General features: G+C 41.0%; 1 protein-coding gene across 1 annotated transcript in view; it reads left to right on the top strand.

The window, feature by feature from the left end:
- Positions 1-507: 507 nt before the first annotated feature.
- JAKMIP3 (Janus kinase and microtubule interacting protein 3) overlaps positions 508-27,354 on the top strand; it is a 35,384-nt gene continuing 8,537 nt past the window's right edge. The window contains exons 1-13 of the mRNA XM_010581942.1: positions 508-642; positions 3,965-4,462; positions 15,309-15,524; positions 17,149-17,268; positions 17,722-17,868; positions 18,732-18,863; positions 19,381-19,416; positions 20,804-20,863; positions 22,347-22,475; positions 23,973-24,101; positions 24,942-25,025; positions 25,825-25,887; positions 26,287-26,385. Of these exons, the coding sequence (XP_010580244.1) occupies positions 508-642; positions 3,965-4,462; positions 15,309-15,524; positions 17,149-17,268; positions 17,722-17,868; positions 18,732-18,863; positions 19,381-19,416; positions 20,804-20,863; positions 22,347-22,475; positions 23,973-24,101; positions 24,942-25,025; positions 25,825-25,887; positions 26,287-26,385 (1,848 nt within the window). The remainder of the gene's footprint in view (positions 643-3,964; positions 4,463-15,308; positions 15,525-17,148; positions 17,269-17,721; positions 17,869-18,731; positions 18,864-19,380; positions 19,417-20,803; positions 20,864-22,346; positions 22,476-23,972; positions 24,102-24,941; positions 25,026-25,824; positions 25,888-26,286; positions 26,386-27,354) is intronic.

Genomic DNA, 27,354 nt, shown 5'->3' with positions numbered 1-27,354 from the left:
TTTTTTTAAAGAACATAAAAGTATTCTGCCTGTACTGAAAATAGTTTTCCCAGCTGTTGGTGTCTCCAAGCCATGACAGTGCCAGGGGACAGTGCTGGGACATCCCTCCCGAACACCCACATCCTCTGCACTGTGTGAATTCCAGTGCAAATGAAGTGACAGAAAACATTTATAGTTTGTGATTTAAATCTTTTGCTGTATACAGGTGTAATACAAAATATTATTGCACCTGAGCTCTGTCCAGCCCTTACTTAATCCAGGGAAGAGCCACTTTAGCTGGCTGACATGTACCTTGTGCTTCCTAGAAATGTCTTGTGTCTCACCGTGCGCGTGGTGGGTATCTCATCACCTACCCACCTCCAGCACTCTGACAGTGGTTATGTGATTTCCCTCCTTCCAGGCAAGTAAGAAAATGTAGTGGGACGGAGGCAAGGACGAGAAGCCTCGAGCGAGCACTGGGACGAGGGCCTCCGGGCTGGACTCCCCTCTCTGCCGCGCGGCCTCATCATGTCCAAGAAGGGCACCAGCAGCCGAGCTAGGGGGGAGAAGCCGGACGCCTTGGCTGCCTTGCAGGCTGCCAATGAAGAGCTCAGGGCCAAGCTCACCGACATCCAAATAGAGCTCCAGCAAGAAAAGAGTAAGGTGTGCATCTTTTCCTTTCTTTCCCCTATTGATTTAAATAAAGATAGTCTGTTGTTTCTGACCGCTAACCACTCTTTGCCCCACTTGTAGCTGACTTGTACACGACTTCGACAATAAATCAGAGTGCGTGCACCTGGAGCTAGCCTTCTGTGGGAAACAAGAGGCAACCCCTTTATTGCAGATTTTTAAACTGTTCTCCTTGTATATATAACGTGCGTATGATACAAAAGAACTCTGGAAGCGAGGGTGCTTTGGTGGTGTGGCTCTTGGTGGGAAAGCTGAGCAGTGAGGATGGCCAGTCCCTGGGCAGGCAGGACTCAGCCGTGGGCAGCACGCTTGCTCCTGCCATCCATGAAGAAATGAAGTTGAAAAATCACATAGCTAAATGCCAGCAAAAGATCTGGAAAAACAAACACCTGCTCAAAACAGATGGCATAATCATAGCGGTGGGCTGAAAGCTGTCCACATCCTCTCTTTCTTCCGCTACAACTTTTTCTAGTAAATATTTACCTATTTATGAGGATGGCTACATTGAGCGTTTTGAATGCAATTTTGTGTTATTCAGAAATTCTCTTTGCTGATTCTTCTCTTTCACATTTACACTAATTTCATTTGGATTTTATGCTCAAAATCCTTCAGACTGGCTGCTTACAATCTCCAGATGTATGGTAATAGGCCTCAGCTCTGCCTCCTGCTCTGATTGCCAAAGTTTAAGGAGCCACAGTTTCACCCTGAGCCTTTGAAGGAGTGGCAGCTGATGCAGCTTGAGCCTCAGCTTTAAGAGCTTTCAGCCATAGCCTTCAGACCACTTCTGAGTGAGGGCATAAAAAATTTATTTGCTTTTCCCTAATCCCCCAAACTAGTTTCTACTGATAAACTTTGGGGCTTTCTTTGGTTCCAGAATGTTAAGAGACATGCATTACCATGAAGGGGCAGAATGATATTCTGCATTTTTTCGTTAATTTGCATCATTATTAGGCATTGTATACTATGAATACAATTTTTAAGGAAGCTTCTAAGGGGATGGTGGGGTGTGTGTGTATCTATATATATGTATAAATAGAATATCTATTAATCCTTTTGTTGTGAACCAGCATTTGCAGTTTTAAGACTGAGGACCCTGTTTTCCTTCTCCCTGTCCTCCCCAGCCACTTCTCATCATGGCTTCTTTTGAGTTTATGGTATGGTTTTAAATTGAAATGTCATTTGACCCTTCTGTGGTCAGATACAGTTAGTTATTTGTACTGAATAATTAATTGCTTAAAAAGCATCTGATAAAACGCAATTGTTTGGGGCTTCACAGTAGCTTGCACAGAGCTTTTTATGTCTTGCATATGCATGTGCGCACAGTGCAGTTTGGATCTGTGTGCCTGAGCTTGCAAAAATAATGGCTTAGCATCTGATTTCTCATGTATTCTTTGAGGGACGTGGTGTGAGAGCTTCTGCAGATATCTAGATGAAGAATAAAGTCAAGACCCAGACTTACTCCACAAGATACTGCTTAATTCCTAAATGTGTATTATCTTAAACATTAGTCTGTTTGCAGAACCTATTACACACACGCTAGCCTAGTTTCTGAGCCTACACTTCCTGTAGCATTTGGATATGGATGGTTAGTTTACCAAGAAATTTTGTGCTTCTTGCATAAATTTATGATACTTATTTATATTGTGTTAACTCGTGCTTTTTAGGGCACTGAACTGAGCAAATTAAAGAGTCCATAAGATTGCAAGGGATTATTATTTAATTATAAAAATAGAATATGATGCTAAAATCAGCATTGGTGCCTAGACTTTTATCCTCAATATCAGTAATTTGCAAAATGATGGTGATACATTTGTTTCCCTTTTTCTAAATATGCAGATATTTCTGCTTATGCTGGATTCCAGTGAAAGAAAGGTCTTTTCTACAAATTTGTCAGGGTTCTTTTTCTTGTTTTCACAAATTACTTTTTCCTTAGAAGAATTCTCAAAGTCTTCTGTAATATCACAGTTTTTTCTTTACACTTGCACAGTTTGGTTCTGCAGTGCAATCATTTGTGAGGCAGGCTTAGGCATATTCTTAGCAAGGAAACCTTATTGTGTCAACTGAGGAAGAAAAATGTATCTTTAGTGAACTGAATTGACTGGAACATTTTTCCCAATAAACATTTCAGTAATTAAATACAATGTAGCAAATACCCACTTCTTAATTTTAGCATTTAAATGTGTGTACAGGCTGGTCTGATAAACACTGTAGGGCAGAAAAGACAACAAACTGATATGCACTCCCTGCCTCTGAATAAACCTGCCCAAAGGAGAGGGTCAGCTATGCAAACACTGCAAATGCTACTGCAAATACATGGTGAGAATATCTTCTAGTGCAATACCCGCCGTTATGCAGGAACCACTTCAATAAAGAGCTGAGGTGGGTTGTATTTTCCCCTAAGACACGTGATTCTCATTTGTAGCCCAAAAAATCACTGATGACTGCCTGCCAACTCTGCCGGCTCTTCTGGTGTGTGTGTGCACATGTAACCTCCCAAGCAGGGCTGCCTAGTCCCTAGTGCAATGGACAATCATAGATGGGAAACTGGACATCAGTGCCTAACTCAGTGCAGTGGTGCACAGGCATAGCCACCCAGAGGACAGGTTGTATCTTAAGGGTTTTAGACATTGCCACTGTCGATTTTGATTATGTGGAACTACAGTAGCTATATCAACAACAAGGTGAACGCTCGTTAGTGCTTCTGGAGAGGATGGGTCTGTCAGGGCTAAGGCAGAGTTTTTCCCAGAGTATTTGTGGTAGATTTAGAATCGCTTTTACAACCCCGAGTACTCCTGACTGTGTTGCTAGATTAGCTGTGTCACTAAAGATCCCCACAGGTACCTGCCAAACCTCAAGTCCAATGACAGCTGTGACAGTACATTGAAAGTATTTGCCATAAATTGTAAAAAAATCTTTTCCCTATGAAAATGTTTTACAGGGGTTTGTAATGTGTATTTTCTTCACACAAAATTTTTCAAGAGAGGAAATTTCTCTTTTGTAAGGCTACAGCGTGAAGACTGTGCGGCAGAGCTCAGTGACCCTAGTTTTACCCAGAACCTCTTTAAGAAAGCGGTGTTTAATATGTAATAAAGTATTTGATCACAAAGAATGACAAAATGCCAAATATGTAGTTCTGCGTGAGGTAGTACTACTTGACTGGCCTTTCACTCTAAGGTACAGACATACAACGTTAAGGTCTAATATTGTAAAGTGATCTGTACCATTTTTAAATAATATCATAATTTGTATTAATCAGTCTGTTGATCAAAAATACTTTTTTTGGCTTTCCTTGTAGGTCAGCAAGTTGGAAAGAGAGAAAAATCAGGAAGTTAAGCAGATCAAAGAGCACGAACAGCATAAAAGTACAGTGGTGGTAACAGAGCTCAAAGTCAAACTTCATGAAGAGAAAATGAAGGAGCTCCAAGCTGTTCGAGAAGCACTTTTGAGACAGCACGAAGCTGAACTACTTAGAGTAATAAAAATTAAAGATAATGAAATCCAGAGACTACAGACCCTTCTCAATGCTGTACGCGATGGGGCTCCTGACAAGGTGAAAACGGTGCTGCTCACAGAGGCGAAAGAGGAGGCCAAGAAGGGGTTTGAAGTTGAGAAAATAAAAATGCAGCAAGAAATTTCAGAGCTGAAGGGGGCTAAGAAACAAGTGGAAGAGGCTTTAACTATGGTCATCCAGGCTGACAAAATTAAAGCAGCGGAGATAAGGAGTGTGTATCACCTGCATCAAGAGGAAATCAGCAGAATTAAGAGGGAGTGTGAGAGAGAAATTCGTAGACTGGTATGTGTTGCTATCTGCATCTATGTTTTTACTAACACGTTATTGATAGTAAGTAAATGAAAGTTCAGTGCTGGACTCAGATGAATCAAACTTCTGGAACTTGCTTCGAATCTGTTTTACATTTACCAGTAGAGATGTCAAAATGTTTTTAAAAACTATTAGGATGTGTTGTAAGGAACTTTTTTATCCACGTTAGTACCTACTGATATTGTTCACATTTCAGATATCAGGAAGAGGCCTTGGGTTACTAGCTGGTTAGGGGAAAGCTACAAACCAGTTATGTTTCTTGGCACATGCCTCTATTTCCCCACCATTTGTTCCTTGCTGATCCACCTTGGTCCCTCCTTTTCCCTGCCTTTGCTAGTTCCTGTAAACATCCCATAATGAGCTTTACACAAGCCCCAAATGCTCTTTCTTCTGCATCCCATAGTGAGTCCTATACCTTGTAGGCAATGACCCCCTTCACTCTGCAAGGTGTTCAGGAAGGAGCTTCTCTCCGTGATCCACCTCAGTGGCTTTCTCCCAGGGCAGGTGCTGGTGCTCCTCCTTGGGTGGCCCCGTGAGCAGCGACCCAGCACACTCCCCACCTCAGCAGGTCACTGGGGTTCCTCACCCATCATTGCTCATCTGATCCTCACTGGGTCTTTGTGTGTGCTGATCAGGCTTCAGTTACCTAATCGAACCATTTGAGTCTCAGGTGCAACAGTTTGAGTCTCAAAGGCAATAGCTACATGCTTACAGCTTTGGAGTATTCCTCCAGTGTGTCTGGAAACTTGTTAGAGAGGTTAAAATGGATCATGTTGCTTGGAAAAGGGGAGAACTCCCTGCCAGAGGGAGCTGCCTCCAAGAGGGAAGTCTTTGCATGAGAGCCTGGCAGGCCACCAACACTTTCTGGGTTTTAGATGATTTCTTCTCCACTGCCATCTCAGACACTTGCCTTACAATTCACACAGTCTTGTGAGTGCACAGCTGATTTGCAGGACTGTATCCCTTAGCTGCTGCTGCCTTTCCCAAGGACATGGGAACAAATGTAACACCCATACTCTTGTGATGCGTATTTTGGGTCTTGGCTCAGTATTTATTTGAAGTTACCATCTTTTTGTGATTGCCATGCTTTCTTGTAGCATTCAGTGTCTCAGTATAAACTCATCCATGTCTCTTCTAAGTTGTTATCCCTTGACTATTATCCAAATACTCAAAAAAATTTAAAAATGCACAATCAGCTTGTAGACTGGCCCCAAGTCAAAGTATGGCAGCATAGCCATGCTTCAGTGAATACTCTGCAGAACCTACCCACCACAGAGCTGGTACAGCATCGTCTGTGTCCTAATGAACCAAAGTGACTGACAGCAGCTGAGACACTGTGCACTGCTCCATTATTCAGTGGAGTGCTATGTACCCTTTATTTAACCACCCATTCTCTCAGACTTCAGGGTGTGGTTTTTTTCCCTCATAGATTATTTTATTTTTATGAAGAGGATATTAAAATAATTTATAACCAACTGATCTATTGATACTTTTCAAATATCCTGCAGTGGAAGTACTTTCTTCTCTAAACATACATTACTAGATGCATTGATTTAATACATCAGAATGAAAGGATGGCTAATGTACATCCTAAATAAACTTGCTGCATTACATAAAAGTCCACATTAATGGCCTCTAATGTAGAAACTATAAAATAAATATGTTCTTAATTATAAGGAATAGAGTGGTTTGATGTTCTGTTTTCTAAATTGCCTTTGAAAATCAAACTTTTTTTTAACTCCTGCTTGAAAGAATCAGATTATCTAACTGTACTAATTAAATTACATGATGCCATCGTTTTACCAAGCCCTGAGTGCTTCCTGAATGACTTTAAGTACTCTCAGCTCCATTGACTTGACTGTAATTGATTTCAGTGGGAGCTGTTGGCTCCTGGCACCTTGTAGGGGAGGGCCCTGCCATTTCAGGGGGGAAAGGCTGGTGCCATGTTGTATGATAAAAGCTCTCCTCTCTATGAAAAGGAGGCAGTTCTCAAAACACTTAAACTATTACTGAAAACCAGTGCTTTTTTCCCTTTTTAAGATAGAGGTCATCAATAACGTACAGTCATTGAGCCTCACTGGGGTTGCAACGAGATAGAGAGAAACACAGAATATCCTGATGTGAGCGGGTCCATCCATCCAGCAGAGCAATGGGATTGCACCTTCATGTAACGGCTGTGGCAGACATCCAGCCCTGAATTGTTAATGGATTCACATCAGGATTTTAAAAGCTCCGTGATTCATGTACGATGCATTATTTAGTCATTTTAATCAAGGGGGAAAGTAACCTTTGAGAAAATTATGATTTCATGCCTAGAAAAATACTACTTTTTTTGTTTAGTCAGAACGGAGAAAGACAAGTTGTACTCATTCATGTTTAGCTTTGCAATGATGTGAAGCCCTTTAACATTAAGTAATTTTTTGAGGTTATTTATCTCTGATAGGTACAGTTTTTCATTTGCAAGTCAAGTATATCTATGCGGGCTTAGCTTATGGAAAATACTTCCATACATAGTCAGACAAAAATTGTTATAAAAAGGTGAGTTAGTACTAATCCATTATTCTCCTTTCAAATTTAAACTACTTTTTTTTTCTTTATTGGACAGACAGGAACACATTTGTTGATGTCTCACTTTATACATTTGGAAAAATATTAGATGGCCTTTAAAGTAACAGGTGTGGTAGGAAGACAGAGCATTATGCAAAAAGGAACTGTACAGCCACCAAATTTTCTTCAAGCAAATTGGAGTTTATTTTGGTCTTCAGCATCATCCTCTTTTGTCAGATTTTGCCAAGGGAGATGCAGGGCATCTGCTGATGTGAACAGCTCAGGCTTTCAAAATAACCAGCTCTAATATAAACCTTTCCATTTTGTTGAGTTACTACAACTTTGAAGTTAAATTGTCCTAACAAGCTAAACCCAGTGCCAGTGAATGAACTTTGTCCTCACCAGGTTTCTAAGGGGAATCCCTGCATTTTTGCCCTCTTCCAGAAGAGATCTTGGTGAAGGCTCAGCTGCACTGTAGCCTCTCAAACCAGCTGTGCCTACCTGTGCACTCTACTGATCTCCAGCAGCAAAACTAAATTCAAAATATAATTGTGGTCAAAATGAGACTTCCAAACGCAACTGTAAGCTGGGTCCTCCCCAGCTTGCACTCTCGTGCCAGGACATGTTTTCAGCAGACCCAAAATAGAGAACAAACAGGCTGTTAGAATAGAGGGGTAATATTTGCAGGTGGTAATTTTGGTAGTTTTGCACTGCAGGCACTCAGAGGCTTGCAGATTGTAACAGCTAATAAGGTGTAATCTCTCTTTAGAAACAGTTCCTGCTTAGTATTTACCAAATAAAAATTCCAACTATTTATTCTAGTTATTTTTCTGGGGCCAGGGTAACTATTACTCATTGATGCCAATGGCTTCAGACTAATCCTATACAGCACGGCTGAGCGTCTTTCAGTTCTGTGAACAGCATAGGAAATGAAATAACGTGTTTTGCAAAAGTGTATGTTCAAATTATTCTGGCCTCATGGCTTCTGTTTGCACATATGGCTTGTGCTGTTTGTGTCTGTAAAGTCTGAGTGTGACGCTCTCTAGAGAAGTACAGCTAACCTAGTTAAGCTATCCCTGGCTCAGAAGCTTAAGAAATGTGAATGTGAAAGATAAAAGTCCCTTGCAGATGGTAACAAGTAAGTATGGCAATGACTTCCTTTCTAAAGAATTTCTAATTTTAGTAAACTTTTTTAAAGTTTAATTTGTGCATTTTAAAACATCTTAAAATACTACACAAATGTATTTACATTCGTATGGTCTCCAACTAATAACAGCACACCATGTGTTAGTGTGTGCATGTCCAGGGAAAACAGCCCTTCAGCCAGGAGAATTCCCTGAGATTAACTGGCCTTGAATTTTGCTTAATGGGGACTAAACTTCAGTGCGGTAAAGAGCATTTAAATTTTACTTAAATGTAGATTGATCAGAAAGGAGAAGTGCTGAACAGCAATGGCCACTGCAGCCTCCCTTCCCCCTGTCTCGTAAGGGGACTAAAAAAAAATTCAGAAAAACTAAAGAAATGAGATTTGTTAGAGACTGGAAAGTGTTTATTTTTAATTTAAGGTAAACTTTAGTTGATGATGACTACCGAAAGGTTTAATAGCCTGCTCTAATACCTCTTGTAAGACCATTGTATGTTGAGACCTTCATAGCTTCTTTATAGTAATGCAACACCACAGACAAAGAGGAGATCAATCTTTTCAGTATCGCACTGAACCTCTATGTTTACAGGCGCTTTCCTGAGATTTCTCTGTTAGGCAGTGGTAGATCAGTGAAAATGTCTGATTTAAAGGATGGTATCAGATGAAAAGTGTAGGAAGCTGACTTTTTAAATATTAATTTTATTGGTGATTGATTTAGTCTTTATCTTCTCCTTTTTATTCCCATCTGTGGTGAAAAATTACCATATTTGGTATCACAAAGGTATCTCAGCAGTCATCCTGTACTGAAAGGTAGACAAATTATTCAAGGTGAATAATTCCTTCTTGCAAATGTGGGTGTTTTTCATCATTTGTGGTTTGAACCTCATTTACAACAGTATTTATTCCAACTAAACCTGGACTACTGAAGCATTTTGTTGTATATTAGAAGCTATACAACATTACTTTTACATTTTGGAGGGTCAATAAACCTCATAGTTTTGAGTTGTTCCTTTTGTGTCTGTCAGTCTAGTTCTTAAAAATGTTTCTCTCTACGGTCCTAAACAAGAAGTTTGCTCTCTTCTGTGCTGTAACCACGTCGTTGTTGTGCTACAGCACACCTAATACGGTGCTTGGGCTTGGGCATCCTGTACATCTGGAAGCACTTTGAAACTGTTGGCACTGGGTGTGAGGTTTCTGCTCTCAGCAGTGTAGGTCTGAGACACAACACACTTCATTTTATGGCATTTACCAGTGGCACTGAATAGTTACACTATCCTGAGCATGAGGGAAGTATGATATATGTTTGAAGGTAGAGCAAAAGAGGGGAATGCAAAATAGGACAAGTGTGGGAAAAATCTTTGAATCTTTATGTACAATTATTTCTCCCATCCAATGTACTTTACTCTTCAAATATACTATTATGATTATTTAATTCTGTTAGAATTTTTGCTACGAACTCTGCAAGTTATTATTAATTGAAAAATCTAATCTGATTAGTAATTTTTTCAATATATCTTAATATAAATCCAGAACTATCTAGCAATTTGACATGAGTAGCTTTACATATAACACTACCAATTCTGTGTACTGCAATTCACACCTCACACTCCAAAAGGAACCAGTTTTCAGAAACAAAAGCCTTTAGTCACCTAGGAAAGAAATTTTTTGGTTATTTATAGCCTGAGTGGGGCAGCAAATTATGATTTGACCTGCACCACTTAACCTTTCTATGCTTAACAGCTTAAGACCGCATCTCTCTCAATATTGTTCCAGTGATTTCAGTGGAATTATAGTGATTTGCAGGGTACTAATAAGGGTCCCAACCCTGCCCATCAGTGGCAGTCGTTCCAGCCAGTGAAGCTGCCGGTGAGGCAGCTGCAGTGCTCAGGTCCGAGAGCCTGTTCCCGGGAAGCATTGGGACCCAGCGTGATCATCAGTCCTGTACCATGGGCTGCTCTGCTAGAAGAGCGGCTTGCCATGTCACCAGGTCCTGGGTAGCATGTTAACTGTCTGGAAATGGGCATATTACATTTACTGGGTGTCTTATAAACATTTTCTGTTTGGTTAAGTATAACTGGGATTTAATCAGTTTGAAACTGAATCCTTTTTTGGCCAAAGTTGTAGCAGAATCACATTGCAGAATGAAGTTTTTGGTAATACATATTACATGTGTCCTTGTTTAACTGAAAACAGATGACATTGTCTCCTCATGTCTGACAGTTTGGCAAGGTTACTGGAACAATGGTCATGCACTACTGACAGTGATCACGTTTTGATGAGGATTAATTCTGGAAGAAGATGTGAGAGGAGAAGTTTCCTGGGTGATCCTGGGAGGTACCTCTGCATGATGAACCGCAGCTACTGCTGTCCTGCGGGACAGTGGTGCTAGGGCTATGCCCGACGGCTTCCAGGTGCAGGTGGTGGCTGCCAGTGTGTAAGGGTTGCTTAACTGCTTCAGAAGAAGCAATGAGATAGCCACAGGTTTTTTTTCTAATGTCATCTAATGATGACTCTAAAAAAAACCCCATGCAACCTGCGGGATTCAGGAAAGTCAGAGTAAAGAGAGTGTATTTTCACCTCACAGTGGAGCCAAGCTGAGCACACAAGGCTACCAAAGCACCCAGCCATGCTCCCCACAATGTCATGCCCACCCCACCTCTCCTGCACTGGGCCATGGACGCACACAGTGAGCCAGTCCAGTGAGCTGCCTTGGCAGAAAATTTCCATGAAAGTGAAAAAGAACAGTTTTCCCATGGATCAATATGATGACCCAACTTCTCCTGTCATATGACCTAGCACTGGCATAGGATTTGGGAGGGAGAGGCATGGTATGGGACCACCTCTTCTGGTGGGGGCTTGCTCTTGTATCACCACTTAACTGGAATGAGAAATCGTCCTCTTGACCTGCTGCTCATTGCAATGCCTCTAGCAGCAACGTCAGCATGAAATGCTCTCGGCTTTCATCTCCTCCCTCAATGATAAGGGAGATGCATCAGTTTCTGGCCTCACTCTGCCAAGAGGATCAGTAAAATGGGTTGGGGTGTTCCTGGGAGCCACAGCGTGGGTGTGGGAATGACACCAGTGGCTGAAAGGAGTGTTTTGCTCTTCTAAAAATACTTCATGTACTTTGCAATGTGCAGCTTATTATTGCAATATAGATTGTAACGTATATTGTAGCAAGATGTTACAATAGTGTGAGAAGTGATTACACTTTGCATTTTGGTTTTCATCTGTACTGAAATAGGGAGAACTTTCCTTGGTCAAAAAAACAAAATCTTTGCTTGCTCCTGTATTGTATCAGCTGTGTTCCCATCATTCTGCAGTGGCGGGGATTGATGCAGATTTGGTGCTGCAGTGTTGTATGACAGCCTGACTTAGACGTGTAAGCATGTTAGTGGAGTTTAAACACCTTGAGTTAGGAACATTAACAAGTCAGCCGTATCACTGTGCAGGTATGCTACCACCACCCCCCAAGCTATCTGTAAAACATAAGTCATAATAGTTGATATAAATGTGCGATATCAGAACACTGGCTTGAATTACTCATGTAGAGTATTTGGGAAAAAGTGGTTAACTTAATCTAACTGCCTGTTGCTGGTGAGTGATATCTATCACCAGGACAAAGGGGCAATTGCATTTATTTCTTTGAGACCCTTAAGGAAAACAATAGGCAAATGGAGAGGGAAGGTGAACATGAGCAGCACTGCATACGGGGCAGACATCCTCTTCTGCCAGCCTGTGTACGTGAACCCCGTCTCTCGGGGGGCAATCATGCCGGAGGGTGACCCCATCTCCTTTCATGTGGGCCTTCTGTTGTCAGCCTGGGTGATGGGGGCCTGGCAGTTCCGTCCCCTCTGCTCCTGAGGGCCAAGGCCCAGGGCAGGTCTCCTCACATGTCCTAATTGCTGACTCTGACACCATGTCCATGGGGAGATGCGTTTGTCATGTAACAGCTCCAGCTGGACAGGGGCTTCTCGTTTGCATTTAAAACCGTTGCTTACGAATGACTGGCTTTTATCCACCATGCGCTGGTAGCTTCAAAGGCAGATTTCTGGGGCGTGCAGCCGTGCTCCTGATGGTGTCTGTGAATTTTCAGAGCTGCAAAGGCCTCAGGAACATCGCAAGGAGAAATTACCTAACCTGGGAACCTACATGTTGATTTTACAATTGTGACGGAAATAACACATTTTAAAAGAATCGCACAGCTTAAAACCAGCTGCATGTCAGACCATGATAGGCATCGCAATGGGTAGCAGAAGGAGGGAATAACAAATTTAACTTTGCATGGGATTATGTTTGCATAATTGGCATCAGCTGTGCTCACGGGCTGGTTATTAATTAGCACTCCCACATAAATATTCATCCCAAGTCGAGGCAGCCTGCTAGAACTAAAGTGGGAGTATCCACGGCACGGCACAGGGCATCCTCTCAGGTGGTTGGATGCTGCGCTTCTAGGCGCTGACGCCCTTTGCCAAGCGCTGCTGGTGTCTGAAGCCATCAGACACACGGGTGGGGAGGAGGAGTCCCACCGGTCCCGCACCCACCGCAGAATGAGGCCGGCCTGCGCGACAGCCTGGTGGGGTGCGCGCCTGGGGACCCGTGCCTCTTCCAGTGAGTTGCAAGTTGTTTCTTGTCTTTACGTTTTCTTAATGTTACTGATGCTAGGAAGAAATGTGCTAAATAATATTTTTTAGTGAAATGCTTCCTTCAATTTGTACTATTTTTACAACATTGCTCTTTAATAATGGGCTGCAAGCATCAAACTGTTATGTATATTTCATGAATGTGAATTTAATCATATGAGGGGAAATGTGAATACTGATGTTTCCTTTGTTGCTTATGAAGATTATCTTTAGTTTTTTTTCTGGAAATCAAACTGTTAGTGAAATACTGTGAAACATTTTGTGTTTTCTCCAGTTTCTTTGTTCCTCCGAATTTGAGGTGTTGTCTATATTGTAACATGTCTTTGTTTTCATATAAATTGGGATCAACTACCCAATATTCTGCTTATTTTAAACAAATCATCAGTTGATGATGTGTTACCTTTTCATCTATACATCCATTTAGATTTCTACCTAGTTAGGTGTTTAGCAGAAGGACCTCAGGGGGCACCTCTTTGTTTCATTCAAAGTTAGTAGACCATTGCCTTAGTGGAAGTTATTGAAAGCACCTTTAATAAAATGGCACCCAAAGTACATTTAATTTGCTCTATCTTACCAAAAGAATCTAAATTTTGCATAACCTTGAAACACAGTTTCCGTGCAAGTATTTATGAGTTGTCCTACGTTGTCTTTTGTCAAAGGCTGGCTCTTCCCCCAGGGACGATGTGGGATCTCTCTGGCCTTGTAGCTCAGTTCTTTCTTCCCGTGGCTACCGAAGAGCAGGACCGCCCCGGGCAGTGCGGCCCCTCGGGCAGCACCTTGACTCTCACTTATGGCTGGAGCTGGAGCGGCGGAGCTTCGCCCATGCATGGGGATGGTGATGGGGTGATGGGGTGGTGGTGAGCCCACCCTGGCCTGGGTCCCGACGCAGCCTCCACGCTGTGCAACAGAGGGACATCATGCCCCAACCTGCTGTGTCCTCTCCTCCTTCACAGCTGTGAAGCTGTAATCAACCCCTCCACCCAAACACACCTAATGGAAGTAATTTCCCGATACGTCGCTGGGTGTGTGTAAACTGCTTTTTCCCTGGGTGGGCTGTTTTTGCAGTTATTGGAAAGAAAGTGCTTTTAGTGATCTTTTAATTCACAATGTCATTTTTTTCCAGGTTTACAGACAAAGCTGTCAGATAAAAGTATCAAACGCAGTTCTCACAAGGCAAAATGTTCTGATTTCAAGCAGGCCACGTTTTAAAAACTGATCATTTAAATTAAATGTGTAAAGCCTCAGAAACTTATGCCAAAAATCTTAAGCATGTTTGGTGTCTCAAACCAGATCAACAGACATTTTAGGGAATGTATCTGATTTCTTTCTTTCCATAGAATCGTTATTTGTAAGCACATTTGGCAGCCCTGTGGCGTGTGAGTGCAATTAATACTTTATATTCATGTATAATGTATATGTATGCAATCCAGCTGGGAAGAGCCTGAGATTCTGCTGCAGTGTTGTACATCATCGCAGGCACAGAGGAAGATTTCAGGCTGTGCTCAGTAATTTTTTGTTATTAGGCAGGGCACAGGCCGTCCTTGTCTGAACTCTCTAAACAGACTCCAAAGGTCTGATCCTGGCGTAAGCCATGGCACGTTCACCCAGCCTGCAGTGTGAGCCACCTCTCTGGCCCCTGCATGCCTTTGGGCACAGCACTCCACGCCGGTGAATGTGGCTCAGCTCCATATAGAGGGAGGCTTTAATTCCACATTAGCATTTGGAAAAAATATCCAGAAAATATTCCTAGAGCGCCTGCAAATTCAACGTGCCCAATCCAATGGTGATGAGCACAGCTCTCTGAACTCAGTGAGAACAGTGCAGGCAAATAGGAAAGAAGAGAATTAGAGCTAGCCGGACATTTGTCATTTAAGCACTTAATGATTTTGCATAATGTTCATTATGCATAAGCAAAACTTTCATGGAAATGGGATAATTAAACAAATTGCTCACATGGGAGACTTTTGGAAAAAGAACTAAAGAAATTGATATTCCTTCTATATTTTGAAAATTAAAAGGATATTCAGGTTTTAATATTTTTCTTTTAAAATCATGAATCCAAATTTTCAAAAGGTGATGTCCAAGCAAAATGCTGCAAAATCATTAAAATGTTTAGGTGAACTAATCCAAATTGTGATATGAATATTAGGTTTTAATTTCTTTTAAGGTATTCTGAAATGGTGCTAAGAGTATGGGTTATTTCCCAATCATTTTAATGAAAAAATTCCTGCTGAAAAGAGAGATTTCATTCTGGGTGGCCCCCAGAAGATGAGTTATATTCCTGAGTTGGTTAAGTGATTCAGTTCGTATGTTCACTGTCAAATATTCATTGCTGTTCTATTTCCGAGAGAGCGTTGTTGTATTTTCTATGTTGAGGGGTGTCGGCTCTGTGCAACTGTTCTCTGGCCGCGTTTGGGGTCATAAGATGGTCTGTTGTTGTCAAGCCGCTGCCTGCCTGTGTGATTGTGTTCTGTTCTCCTTGTAGATGGAGGAGATTAAGTTTAAAGACAGAGCAGTCTACGTGCTGGAGAGAGAGTTAGGGGTTCAAGCCGGGCATGCTCAGAGACTGCAGCTCCAAAAGGAGGCTTTAGATGAACAACTTTCCCAGATCAAAGAGTCTGATCGGCATCTGAGCAGCCCCAAGCGGGAACTTCCTTATGCAAGTGGTGCAGGAGACGCTTCAGATCATTCGGGAAGCCCCGTAAGCACTTTCACGTGGTTTCACCTAAACGAACGAGCAGACAGAGTGACAAAATGGCACAAAGTGACAGAATCTTGATGAGTGCACCCTCGAGCAACAGCTTTCCCATAGCCGTGCAAGGGGAAACCCCGAGGCACTGATCTCTTGCTCTCATTTGTAGACAAACCTTTAAGATTTAAAATCAAACCCTGTTATGGGAGAGCTTTTGCATTTTTGTCGTTTTGTTTTCTGGTTTGTTTGGTTTGGTTTTGTTAGCAGGGTGAAATTTTTCTGTTCTTTTTCTCTTCCTTTTCCTCACTGTATCATACTTCTGCCACCTGCCTTAGTTTGACAGTTTGACACAATTTTGCCAACAAATGATGCAAATGCATTTCTAACCAAGTAATGTATGTATGCTAGCTTTCGGAACTGCTAACAATGGATTTTGTGAGCAGATGTACAAGGCCAGTTAACAAAGGGAAATGGGGGAAGGTAATCGGTGCATGAAAGCGCGGGAAATCCCGCAGTCCTCCCAGAACACCGCTGCTATGTCAGATTTTTGTGCTGCTAAGTGCTCTCGCTTTCAGTGGACCAGAAAGTGAATTAAATACCTGCTAACCTATTCTCTCCTTTTTCTTTTCTACAATGTAATATCCAGAACATTAAATTTTAGCCACTCTTTCACAATGGCTTTTTTTAATATAACTATGGCACCTTTCTGCTTTTGCCTTAATTTGCTAATATTAAAAACCCCTTGGTTAATTGACCTCATATATCTGGCGTATGCAGATTTTCTTCATTGCTGATTCTCATCAAGATTTCTTTTGCAACAGCCTTAATTTTCTCAGTAGAAGTGTAAATACTTATACATGAGCAAACCAATCTATTTTATTCTTTGTCCCAAGCCTCTCCTGCACCTGTTGAATGAGGAACCCTAGACCTCCCAAAAGTGCCACCAGCACTATGGACACTAATTTGCTTGTTTCGATTTGTACTCCTGCCAAACATCAGAACAAGTCCTAGAGAAGGGGAAAAAGTCTGTCACACTTGTAAATAGATGTAACTTCTCTCTGATTCTGAACAAGAACACATCTACCTATATTTCTATTCATTTATAATTTGATTTAAGCATTTTCACTCAGATAAAGTGCTACCCCTTTGGCTTTACAAGTGACCCTTTAGAACCCAATAAGGGCCACAGCTTTATGGAAGAAGAGCTTATGCAATGGTATAATTGCATGGATTTTCCCCATTTGTACTTCAGTATTTTTAATATCATTTTATTATAACAAAGTCCTCAGAGTGGGTGATGTGTCTGAAGCACTCAGTTCAACAGTGGCATACATTGGAAACGTTGCCTTAATTTTTGATATTTTCTTTTCTAGTTCCAAGTTTACCATTTGTGACTTTGTATTTGCATATACATACTTCTGCATTTGCATACTTTGTTACATTTTCACTCCTAACTTTCTGTTGGTCTCATCCTGCACGTTTCAGTGGTCAGTTAGGTTACATAGGTTATACACTCTGCCGTATAATGTTTTGAAATGTTTGGATTTGGGATAAGAAAAAGTTTGAGCTTTGAAAAATATTGATATTGCATGTACACTTATGAACAGTTATTTGCAGTTGATCTTTGTTTTAGGAACAGCAGTTGGATGAAAAGGATGCCCGGCGTTTCCAACTTAAAATCGCTGAGCTGAGTGCCATCATCAGAAAGCTGGAGGACCGGAACGCACTGCTGTCGGAGGAGAGAAATGAGCTGGTGAGTGCAGCGACAAAGCATGGCGGTGACTCTTTGTGGATGTGCTTCCATGGCTGTGCCTTGCCCCCAAAATATCAAGATATTTTCTCCTGTGCTATGTGGAAATCATTGCAGGAGTAGCTGCCTCCTCCTTACACTCTGTATTTGGTGGTATGCCACATCACACTCATCTTCACTTAGGTAACAATGAATTTTTAAGATGGCATTAGCTGGAATGATTTTTATTTATTTTTTAAAAATAAATAAATTCCCCACATGGTACACTTGTTGCACAGGTTGAATACCTCATGAAGGAGGAACAATCTGTTTCCCATGGAAAATACCAAGAGGTTTTGATCAATTCTGCTTTGCATTAGGAGAAAATACAGACAGTATGACAGTTAAAGAAAATGATTAATATATTTGATGAAAAATAACAGCTCCAGAGGTGTTCATTCTCTCTTAATCTTTCAGTTAAAACGTCTTAGAGAAGCTGAAAGTCAGTATAAGCCCATTTTGGACAAAAATAAACGCCTTAGTAGGAAGAATGAAGAATTGTCACATGCCTTACGTCGAATGGAAAATAAATTAAAATTTGTAACACAAGAAAATATAGCAATGGTAAGTCTCTGTATGCTCCAGAGAGAACATGTACTTTAGTGCTCACGGGGCTGATGAAGTCAGGCATTGTCCCAAACTTGCAAGTTTAATAGGAAACTTTCCCCTTTCCAGTGCTCGCTGAGATGTTCTGCGGTGCACTACTGAGTGGTTTGTGGCTAGAACCTGTTTTGTTTTAACTTTAAAAACAAATAGTTTTGAAGAAAAGCGAGCGTGTGAGCTTTGCACATTTTGATCAGGAGATTGTTCAGTCACTGGCTACTTAGTAATGTGAGCACAAGTCACCCCACCTCACTTTGGACTTTTGTACCAGAATCACCTTGTAATCACTAGGAAAGCTGCACTTACGACTCTTCCCTTTTTTTATTCAATTTAATATTGTTAGTGGGCAATAGCTGGTAGCAAGTAGCCGTAGCATTGCATGAATGTAGCAGGGCCGAGGTCATCCCCGTGGGTCCTGCAGCTCTGGGACTGCTGCAGATCAAAATGAATGAGAGCAACCCAGAGAGAAGTGACATTGTTTTCAGCTCTCTGAATTCCTTCTCCTGCAGGAGAAAGCCACACGGTTCTTGGCAGAACTAAAGAGCAGGTGCAGCCGAGCTGCTGCTAGCCCCCGTCTTTGGTGCGAAGGCCCCCCATGCCCGCTGTCCTCTCTGGTGACCACGAGCTTCACACAGCAGTCTGAGGAACAGGAACACCCAGCGTGTTTGCACTCTAGATGTAACGCTCAGCAAAAGCGAAGCAGGATAGCTGCCAGAACAGCCATTAGATTAGATGCATCATTAGCTGTAAAAGGAAGGCTTGTGTACTGTCCTTTGGCAAAGCCTTCTGATCACTTCCTCTTCTGCTGTGTGGGTTTCTTGTAGAGGCAAAGAGCGGGAACAATAAGGAGACCGAGCTCTTTAAATGACCTTGACCACAGCCAGGAAGAAAGAGAAGTTGATTTCCTGAGACTCCAAGTTATTGAACAGCAAAATATCATTGATGAACTCTCCAAGGTAAGATGTAATACTGCTGCTGTTATGTGGGGTTGACTGAGGCCATAGCAGAACAGGAAGCCTAAGCAAGGGGTGGTTGGGTTCTGTGAACTAATGGGCATAGCTTGCATCAGTGGGACATGGTAGGCATTTCTATTATATTCAGTTCACTTACTAGTAATAAGTTATCTGTGGTATAGTATTTGGAAAAATCCTTCCAATCTACATTGCACTTGCATGACAGAACCATTGCAGCATGTCCAGTAGATATGCTGATGGCCAGATCCTGCTCCTGCAAGAGAAAATGTTAGAACTCCTTTAGCTGGACACAGCATCAGGGCTAAAGATTACTGTGTACAAGGGGGGTGTTCTGCAACGTTGTGTTTGGGTTTTTGCCTCTTTATTAACATGTTCTCAGTCTTTGGAAACAGAAAATACTGAAATCATAATACTCCTCAAGGAAATACCTTCTTTTTTTTTTGTTGATGGGGTTTTTTTTAAGTCTGTACACTCACATTATTTCATTCTTTTTCATTAGACCCTGGAAACTGCTGGCTATGTGAAGAGTGTCATGGTAAGAACGACAACTTCGTCCTTATCTTTGTATGCTTTAAATTGCTGTTCATGACAAGAATGCATGTTATAATAAAATTTATTATCGCTTACATCTCCATTAAGGCAGCAAGCTAACGCAGTATTTTGCTCAGCGTAGATGTTGTCAAAGGCCATATCAGCAGAAGTTGTTCACCAGAGAAAAATGTACCAATAGTGGAGAAGAAAGCTCTGGTGAGAGAGGAAAGCTTTTTTTTCCACCACTAGGATGACGTCAGAGGCAAAAGTCAGCATGGTCACCCTGTCCTGACAGCCAATAGCGAGCATCCCCCATCTTCAGGACAGCTCTGCCACGTTGGAATTGCATTTTTTTTTTTGAGTCGGATAGCCACTAGCTTTGTCTCACCCATACTGGCATGTTCTCAGTCACTGCCCTTGCTCAACTCATCCCTTTGTTATTATCAGTAAACATTTTGTGAAGTTAAGCCACTAATAGGTATTGATAAAATGTGTACTGTTTTGTTCTTCATTGCCAAATGTGCAGCAAAGCTTGTGTTGCCAAGCAAAACAAGTATTTGATTTTCTTCTGTCACTGCTGCTTATGTTAGGATTTGCCATTGGGCTGATGGTAGTGGCACATTATCCGTGTCCCACAATGTCTTTGCATCCTTTTACCAAATGGTTAAAATGAAAGCTTATAGGGGTTTTCCCTTTAGAACTTTACCCTCTGCAATCCTGGACTTTGCCTGTATTTGCAATCCAGAATAAAGAAATTTTTTTCAGTACTATAAAAAATTGACACAATTCTATGAAGAGTGTCATAATTTCCACTGAACAGAAAAATTTACTGGCAGCAGTAAATGCTCAAACCTTTTTTTCAGAGGCACTGGGAACCTGAAGATCCTTAGAGAAGTCAGCTGAGACTGAAAGTGCTGAGTTCAAATAGTCCCTGAATTTTGTGTAGTTGGGCTGTTACATGTGTGCACGGCAGTAACAGCCGTGGCTCCAACAAGCCAAGGGCAGGAGTTGGCCTTTGCTCCTCAGCCCTGGACAGAGAGCCCATCTGCCAGAGAAGAGCCATAGCACGGCCTTGAACACATCTGCTTGCTGACGGAGCAGCTCTGAAATGAGGCCTGAACTGCCAGTGTGTTGCATTGGTTATAATCAACTTTCTTTTGCTGCTTTGATATTCATGAATACACAGAGCAATTGCTACTTGTATATGGCAAACTTGGAAGATGTTGGAGTAAAAATAACATTTGTCTGATGAAAGCATGGTTATTTCAGTTTGAGGCAGTGGCCAGCATTGACATTACTATTTCTTGATCACCCAATGACTCCTAGTACTGACATAGTTAATTTAAAGAACAGCTTTCTGAAAACAGCTAACGTGTATCTGATTCTTTCAGGAACGTGATAAGCTGTTAAGGTATAGGAAGCAAAGGAAAAAAATGACAAGAATTCCTAAGGTAAAAAAAAACCCTGTATCATGACATGCTGATGGGCATGCTGGCTTCCTGGGGTGCTCCAAAGGCCTTGGAGCCACGCGCAGGAACATTCTCCTCGAGGGTCTGCAAACAGGTCCTAATCTTAAATTTGGGTCACGTAGTTCAAGGACATTCATAGACTGTATTGGGATATTCAGACCAGATCTGGTAGGGATAGGGGAACCATTTGCATTGCACATTATGAGCATTTGCACGCTCTGCATTTCCCCGGAGCAATCCTGTGGGATTTCAGTGGTACGTGATTGTCTTAAGATGAGACAGATTTTATGAATTAACACATCTTAAAATGGTCTTTTAATGGCACTTCCTGAAAACATATGTAGGTTGTAAATAATTCATTATGGAGTTTAGTAACATGCAAAAATTGCTGGTTACAAGAAGCAACGGTTAGAGCTCAGGGAAAAAGAAAATGTTAGTTAATGAATACTTGGCAAGATGTTAATATAAATATTAACACTGTATTGACATTGTAAGGTACAATGTCAGGGACCTGAGAGCAAGCTGCATTCTACATATGAAGAATTAGGGTGGCACTGGAGCTAATGGATCTATAAATAACGAATTGAGGTCAATGTGAGATAACCCCTTAACTCCTGTTGTCCTGCAAATGGCAACCAGGCCTTTGAAAGAGAGTTATGTATTGTCTCCTTTGAAAGTTATCCACTGCAAATTAAAACAAAAAGCCAAAATCTAGAAATATTTTTTGTAAATCAACAATTAAAAATACTTTAGAACTGTATTTGAAATATAGTCTTTGGCTTTCAAGCATTTAACAGTAAATCTTTCTTTACCACCACTACCATCATTTTTTAAACAGAAAGCAGCTTTGAGTGGAAAAAATGGATTTCTTCGAACTGTAAAAACATTGCTGTGGTGATTAACTTCAAATTTTTCAAGTAGAACATTTCTTGCAAATCTAACTTTTCATGTGAAAGTTGTGGTAGTGGCAGGAGGGACGTTGTGGTGATGACAATGGATTAACAAAGACATTTCATTCCACAACTCCCACCTCATGCTGAGGTGAACACACAAAGAAGTAAAAAGGGTGATCTGCTTAGCTAGAGAAATCGGGAGGAAAATACATTTAAAAAAGGCAGAGGCTTGAGGTTGCACACTGTGATACCTAATAACAAATACAGCAATTCAGCGATTTGAATACTTTTAGCTATCATTAGAGCACTGTCATGGGGTGAAAAAAATTTATAGGTGGATACATGCAAAGAACTGGACCAGTTTTTCAAAAACCAATAGAGTGAGAATTACCAGTAATCTGGAATTGAGACTCCTCTGAAGGTGTGTATGTTCAAATGCTACAAAAGCACAGGGTTTAGCCATGTGTCCAAAGTCACTGCTGTCCCCCCCCCCAACGCCATCGGGCTGGTGCAGCTGATGGCACCGCTGCTGTGTGACACGGCCGTGCTCGCTGATGCCTTGTCTCTGTCAGAAGCCGGTTGTGGAGACGTTTTTTGGCTATGATGAAGAAGCTTCCTTGGAGTCTGATGGTTCCTCTATCTCATATCAAACTGACCGGACGGATCAAACCCCTTGCACTCCTGAAGATGACTTGGAAGAGGTATTCATCAAAAATATGTGTTGTTTTGTTTTGAAACCTCACTACTAATTTTTACTGAAATTCCTGGTCTGTTATATCATTCATCTGTCACCTCTGATCAGAAAACTAAAAATTGATGTTAAATTTAATACTGTGCCTGTTGGTTAATATCTCTGCATCTCAAGTCCAGTAATTTCACAACTTTTAGCCAAGCTGGAAATATTATATCCTAAGAATATTAGATGTATAATGGGTTTATTAGGTTGGAGGTCTAAAGAGACTGGACAACCCTAGGAGGACCTGTTCACACCGAGATTTGCTGCAGGTTTGTGCATGTGTAGTTTGGTTCAGGTCCTTCTTTGTCATTTTGACCTCAGCACAGAGCACAGCCTTAAGCGATAAGGTTTGTGTTTCTGGAAGGAACAGTAAGCAGTCAGTCTCCAGAGGAGAGGCTGTCTCCTTGCCAGTATATTGAGGTCATGACTTTTCTGGAGGCTCTGAATGCAGACTACACAAAGGTAGTTGGTAATACAAATAAAAGTGATTATTCCTGGTGTTTTGCAGGGCTTCCCTACAAATGCATTCCTGAGTGTATGTCAGATCGCTGTACCATTTCATGTTTCTGGGTTTAACAAGGATCTTGTAATAAACAAAAAATTGCTAATAATGACTTGCAGCTTTTTTATGGTATGTTGGCTGCAACTTTTCATCTGCCATTTCACTTGTTTCATGGGTTGTAATTAGATCTGTTAAAAGGGAACCTAAAGAATTCCTATCTCCATCATAAAAGATATCTAACTGGTTACCAGGTGTGTGCTGCACTGCAGGGAATCTGAATGTATTTTTATATGTATGAGCCTATTTATTTTTCATTCCTGTACTGACTTTTTTTTTCCCTGTTCAGATAGTACGAAGTTTGTGCATGCAACCAGCAGTATAATTTCATTTCATGTCAAATGAAACATTTCAGTCAACCTGACATGAAAGCATTCAATGCTGGATATTGTAAGGAGAATGAAGAAGATGAAGGGCTCTTTTCATGTTGATGTCACCATTTCTACAAGTATTAACTCTAGATTAGTGTTTTAATAATTGAGTGAGACTGTCAGGCTTGGCTTAGCCTCCAGATTGGAAAGCTTTTGTTGTTTCAAGAAAGTTGTATTTTCACCTTTAAATGTGGTAACCTTGTCTGTTACAGCAATAAAAGGCAATTCAGTCGTTAGTATGTTATATGGATGACAAGGTTTTATTTTTCCAAGGCGATGGGAATTCTCTCTTCTTTTCTGTATTTAATTTTCTTGAAGCAAGTGTATGCAAGAGATGTTTAAGGGACAAAAGAGAAATAGTCTGAGGGCACATAAACAGGCTCCTTAGTACTGTGCTTCCCAAATTGGATTTTGAAAGTAATAATTTTGGCACTTTTTAGAGGAAGCAAACGTAATCCACTCTTATAATATTTTTTACTTTGATTGCAGAAAAAAAGCAACTGGTGCAATGCATGTTTGGTTTTAATTCCAGGGCATGGCCAAGGAAGAGACAGAACTGCGGTTTCGGCAGCTGACGATGGAGTACCAGGCTCTGCAACGAGCATACGCCCTATTGCAAGAACAGGTCGGAGGAACATTGGATGCAGAACGAGAAGTTAAGGTCTAAATGGCTTATATTACATGAAAATAAAGGATTGTAATTGTATGGGGGTTTCCAATTGTACTTGCTCAGGTTGTTTTCAAGCTAAACTGGGGTCAGCCAGCCCCTCCAGCACACTCCTGGCTGGGGGTGCAGGGCAGAGGACTTGGCTGGACTGACTGCTGAGGTGGGCTCTGGGGTCTCTAACTCCAGCCAGCTTGTCCGGCATCCCCTGTGAAGTGCTGGAACCACCATTACTGTGGTTTAGTCTTTTCACCCCTGATCAGTTAGTGATAGTAAAAAATTACACACAATACAGTAAGACCATAAGATAGGGTACTAAATGCATAAAGAGCAAAGCAATTTGCCAGTTTGTAATGTTACATATGTAGGGTCTGTTCTGAGCTTTTTAACTTATCAAAAATTTAAAGGAAACAGGTGTGCCCAGAATTGTGGCAACAATAATTTTCATTTGTTCTCATGGAGAAATGAATCTTTGCATTACACTGGCTTTTTTAAATGCCTAGTTCTAGAATAGGGAAGGCTGTTCACTGCAGACTGTCGTAACCAGCTGTAAGAAGCCATTTATATTTTGCTGTCCTACTGTCTACCTAATGGGGTGCTGGTTATGTTAATCTTGACTTAAGTCTCAAAATTATTAACCCATCTTCCAGACTTCTTTTTATGATTAATGACTAATGCTGTGTGCGTAGCTGCAAATTTATTCTGCCAAAGAACTTTAAAAATTATTTGTTAAATGTATTTGATATTTTTAAGTATTTTCTGTACCTGTGTTAGCTTTTGTCTTTGAGAGAAAGTTTGATTTTTATTATTTTCTTCCCCCCTCCTCATATCCTACAGACACGTGAGCAGCTCCAAGCAGAAATACACCGATCTCAGGCTCAGATAGAAGACCTGGAGAAGGCCCTTGCTGAGCAGGGACAGGTAATGCATGCAGCTGAACACCAGCCCTTTCTCCAGCCTTCATACTGGAGGCGGGAGGGGGCTCTAGAGACGTGCCTGGTCAAGTTACCATATAATGCTGCAGACACTAGTGAGTGTTTATGTATGTATAGCATAATCCTGAAGTGACTTTTCAATAGCTGATTCATTGCATACAAAGCAGACATACTAGGGAAATACAAGAAATGTTACCAGGCTGCTTCTAGTGTATGTCTTACTTTTCCAGACCAAAAAAAAAAAAAAAAGGAAAAAAGAAAATAAAGAGAAAAAAAAAAAGAATTTTTTTTGAGAACTTTAAAATAATGCTAAATTATTTTATCATTACCTTTCAAGCTTAACCTCTTTTTATTGTTAAACTTATTGATAAATAATATTCTGGGTTTTGTGGGTTTTATATATTCATCAAATTAAGAAATTAGTTTCAAAATAAGGTTTATTTTGCCTATTGTTCAGAAATATGTAATTTGCATTCAGTGTAATAGAAATTTAATAGTAGATACATAGCTAGAAATATCTCTTTTAATGCAAACCGATTTTTTTATCTGAAAGAGTTTTTTAATCATTGGAGTGTTTCTATTCCATTTGTATACTACAGACTGTTAAAATAAGATGGAAATGTTTAGCTTAGGAAATGGTTTTAGGAAATAACGGTATTACAATTTCATATGCAATATTATTCTGTCCCTCTTCTCTATATGCGTGATTTAATGAAATACGTGCTACTGTGTTTGTGCTAAACATTGCCAGTTTCACCTACAATATTGGTCATTTCTTTTTCAAGGACATGAAGTGGATTGAGGAGAAGCAAGCATTGTACAGAAGAAATCAAGAACTGGTAGAAAAGGTATTCAATGTTTCTATTTGTATTATTCAAATAATATTTGTAGCTTAAGGAATGCAGAAGGAGCAATATTTTAATCTGTATCACACAGCTCTACTGGAAATAATTAACGAATAATAACAAGATCCTTATAAACCTGCCAGAAAAAGTGGTTTTGTGGCATTCCCTGTTACCCTATACAATGTCCTGGTGCCAGGTTGCATGAGGACAATGGCTCTGGGGAAAAGCCCCGTGTGCCCCCATCGCTGGTGCCACATGTCTCTCCCCATACTGATCCCATGGGGGTGGGCTCAGACCCTTGGCGCTCATGCTGACCCCGGCGTTTCCCCAGCATGGTCAACATGCGGTGGATCTCGAGTGACACTGCAAACAGTACTAACAATGTGTTGCTTTATTTTGCAGATAAAACAAATGGAAGCCGAGGAAGCTCGCTTAAAACATGATGTCCAGGATGTTAAGGATCAAAACGAGCTCCTGGAGTTCAGGATCTTGGAGCTTGAAGTGAGCACGTGTTGCAGCCATGGTCCTGCCCACCTGCCCTGGGCCGCGTGAGCTGAGGCCAGGGGCACCATGGCTTTGGGAACTCTCTCACATTTACTGTGAAGAGCCGCATTGCACTGAATGAGACCAAAGGGTTTGGTACAAAGTGCTAATAAAAGAGAAAAACCTCAAACACCCAGGGATCAATAGTAGTATTCTTGATAGGTTGTTCTGGCAGTCTTACTACTTAGGTAATTTTAAGATCCAGAAGAGCAGCTCGTGATGTAGATACACACTTAACTATACTCCATCTGTTCTGAAAATGAGAAGATATAAAACCAAAATGGACCATATATGGGAAAGAAAAAGAAAAAGGAACTTTCTTCCTTGCCAAAATTCATTGCTGTGTTTCACCTCTTGCTAAATGTACAGAGAAGGAACCATGTGGCCTAGACCACTGTGGTTACTCCACTGAGCCTTCTGTTTTCTATATCATTACCTGTATAAACAGAATCTATAAGCTCTTGGAAACTATTTTCAAAATTCTCCAAAGAGAGATTAACAAAGCAGCCACTTACAAGAAAAATTTACATTCTATCTGTATTATACTACGTATAAATGTATAATTTTGTTCAAATATATTATGTAGTCAAAGTAATAGGTAAGTGGTCATGATCAGTGCCCAGTGAAGAAGCATGGTGGGAAAATATTGGTGCTGTTAATATGTATGTCCACCCTGCTTTGCAGTGAGGTACAGGTCTTCCCTGTCAGCCCTAAGTGCCATTGCAAAAGCACGTGGTCTGGCCAGAGAAACAGCTTTTGCTCCTGGCTGTTAGTGTAAATAGCCACAGGGTGCAGGAGGTACGGTTTCTGTGCTCTGCACCCGAAATAAAGCCACTCTGCAAGAGCATTGCTTTGCAGTGTGTTCAGTTAGGGTGGGCCTTTTTCAAACCATATTTATCAAGTTCTTGGTGAAGCTGTCATTTGACA

This window comes from Haliaeetus leucocephalus, unplaced genomic scaffold (genome assembly GCF_000737465.1).
Source record: "Haliaeetus leucocephalus isolate CR32 unplaced genomic scaffold, Haliaeetus_leucocephalus-4.0 Scaffold830, whole genome shotgun sequence".
NCBI classification, from domain to species: domain Eukaryota; kingdom Metazoa; phylum Chordata; class Aves; order Accipitriformes; family Accipitridae; genus Haliaeetus; species Haliaeetus leucocephalus.
This window is presented reverse-complemented; position numbering and strand designations above follow the sequence as displayed.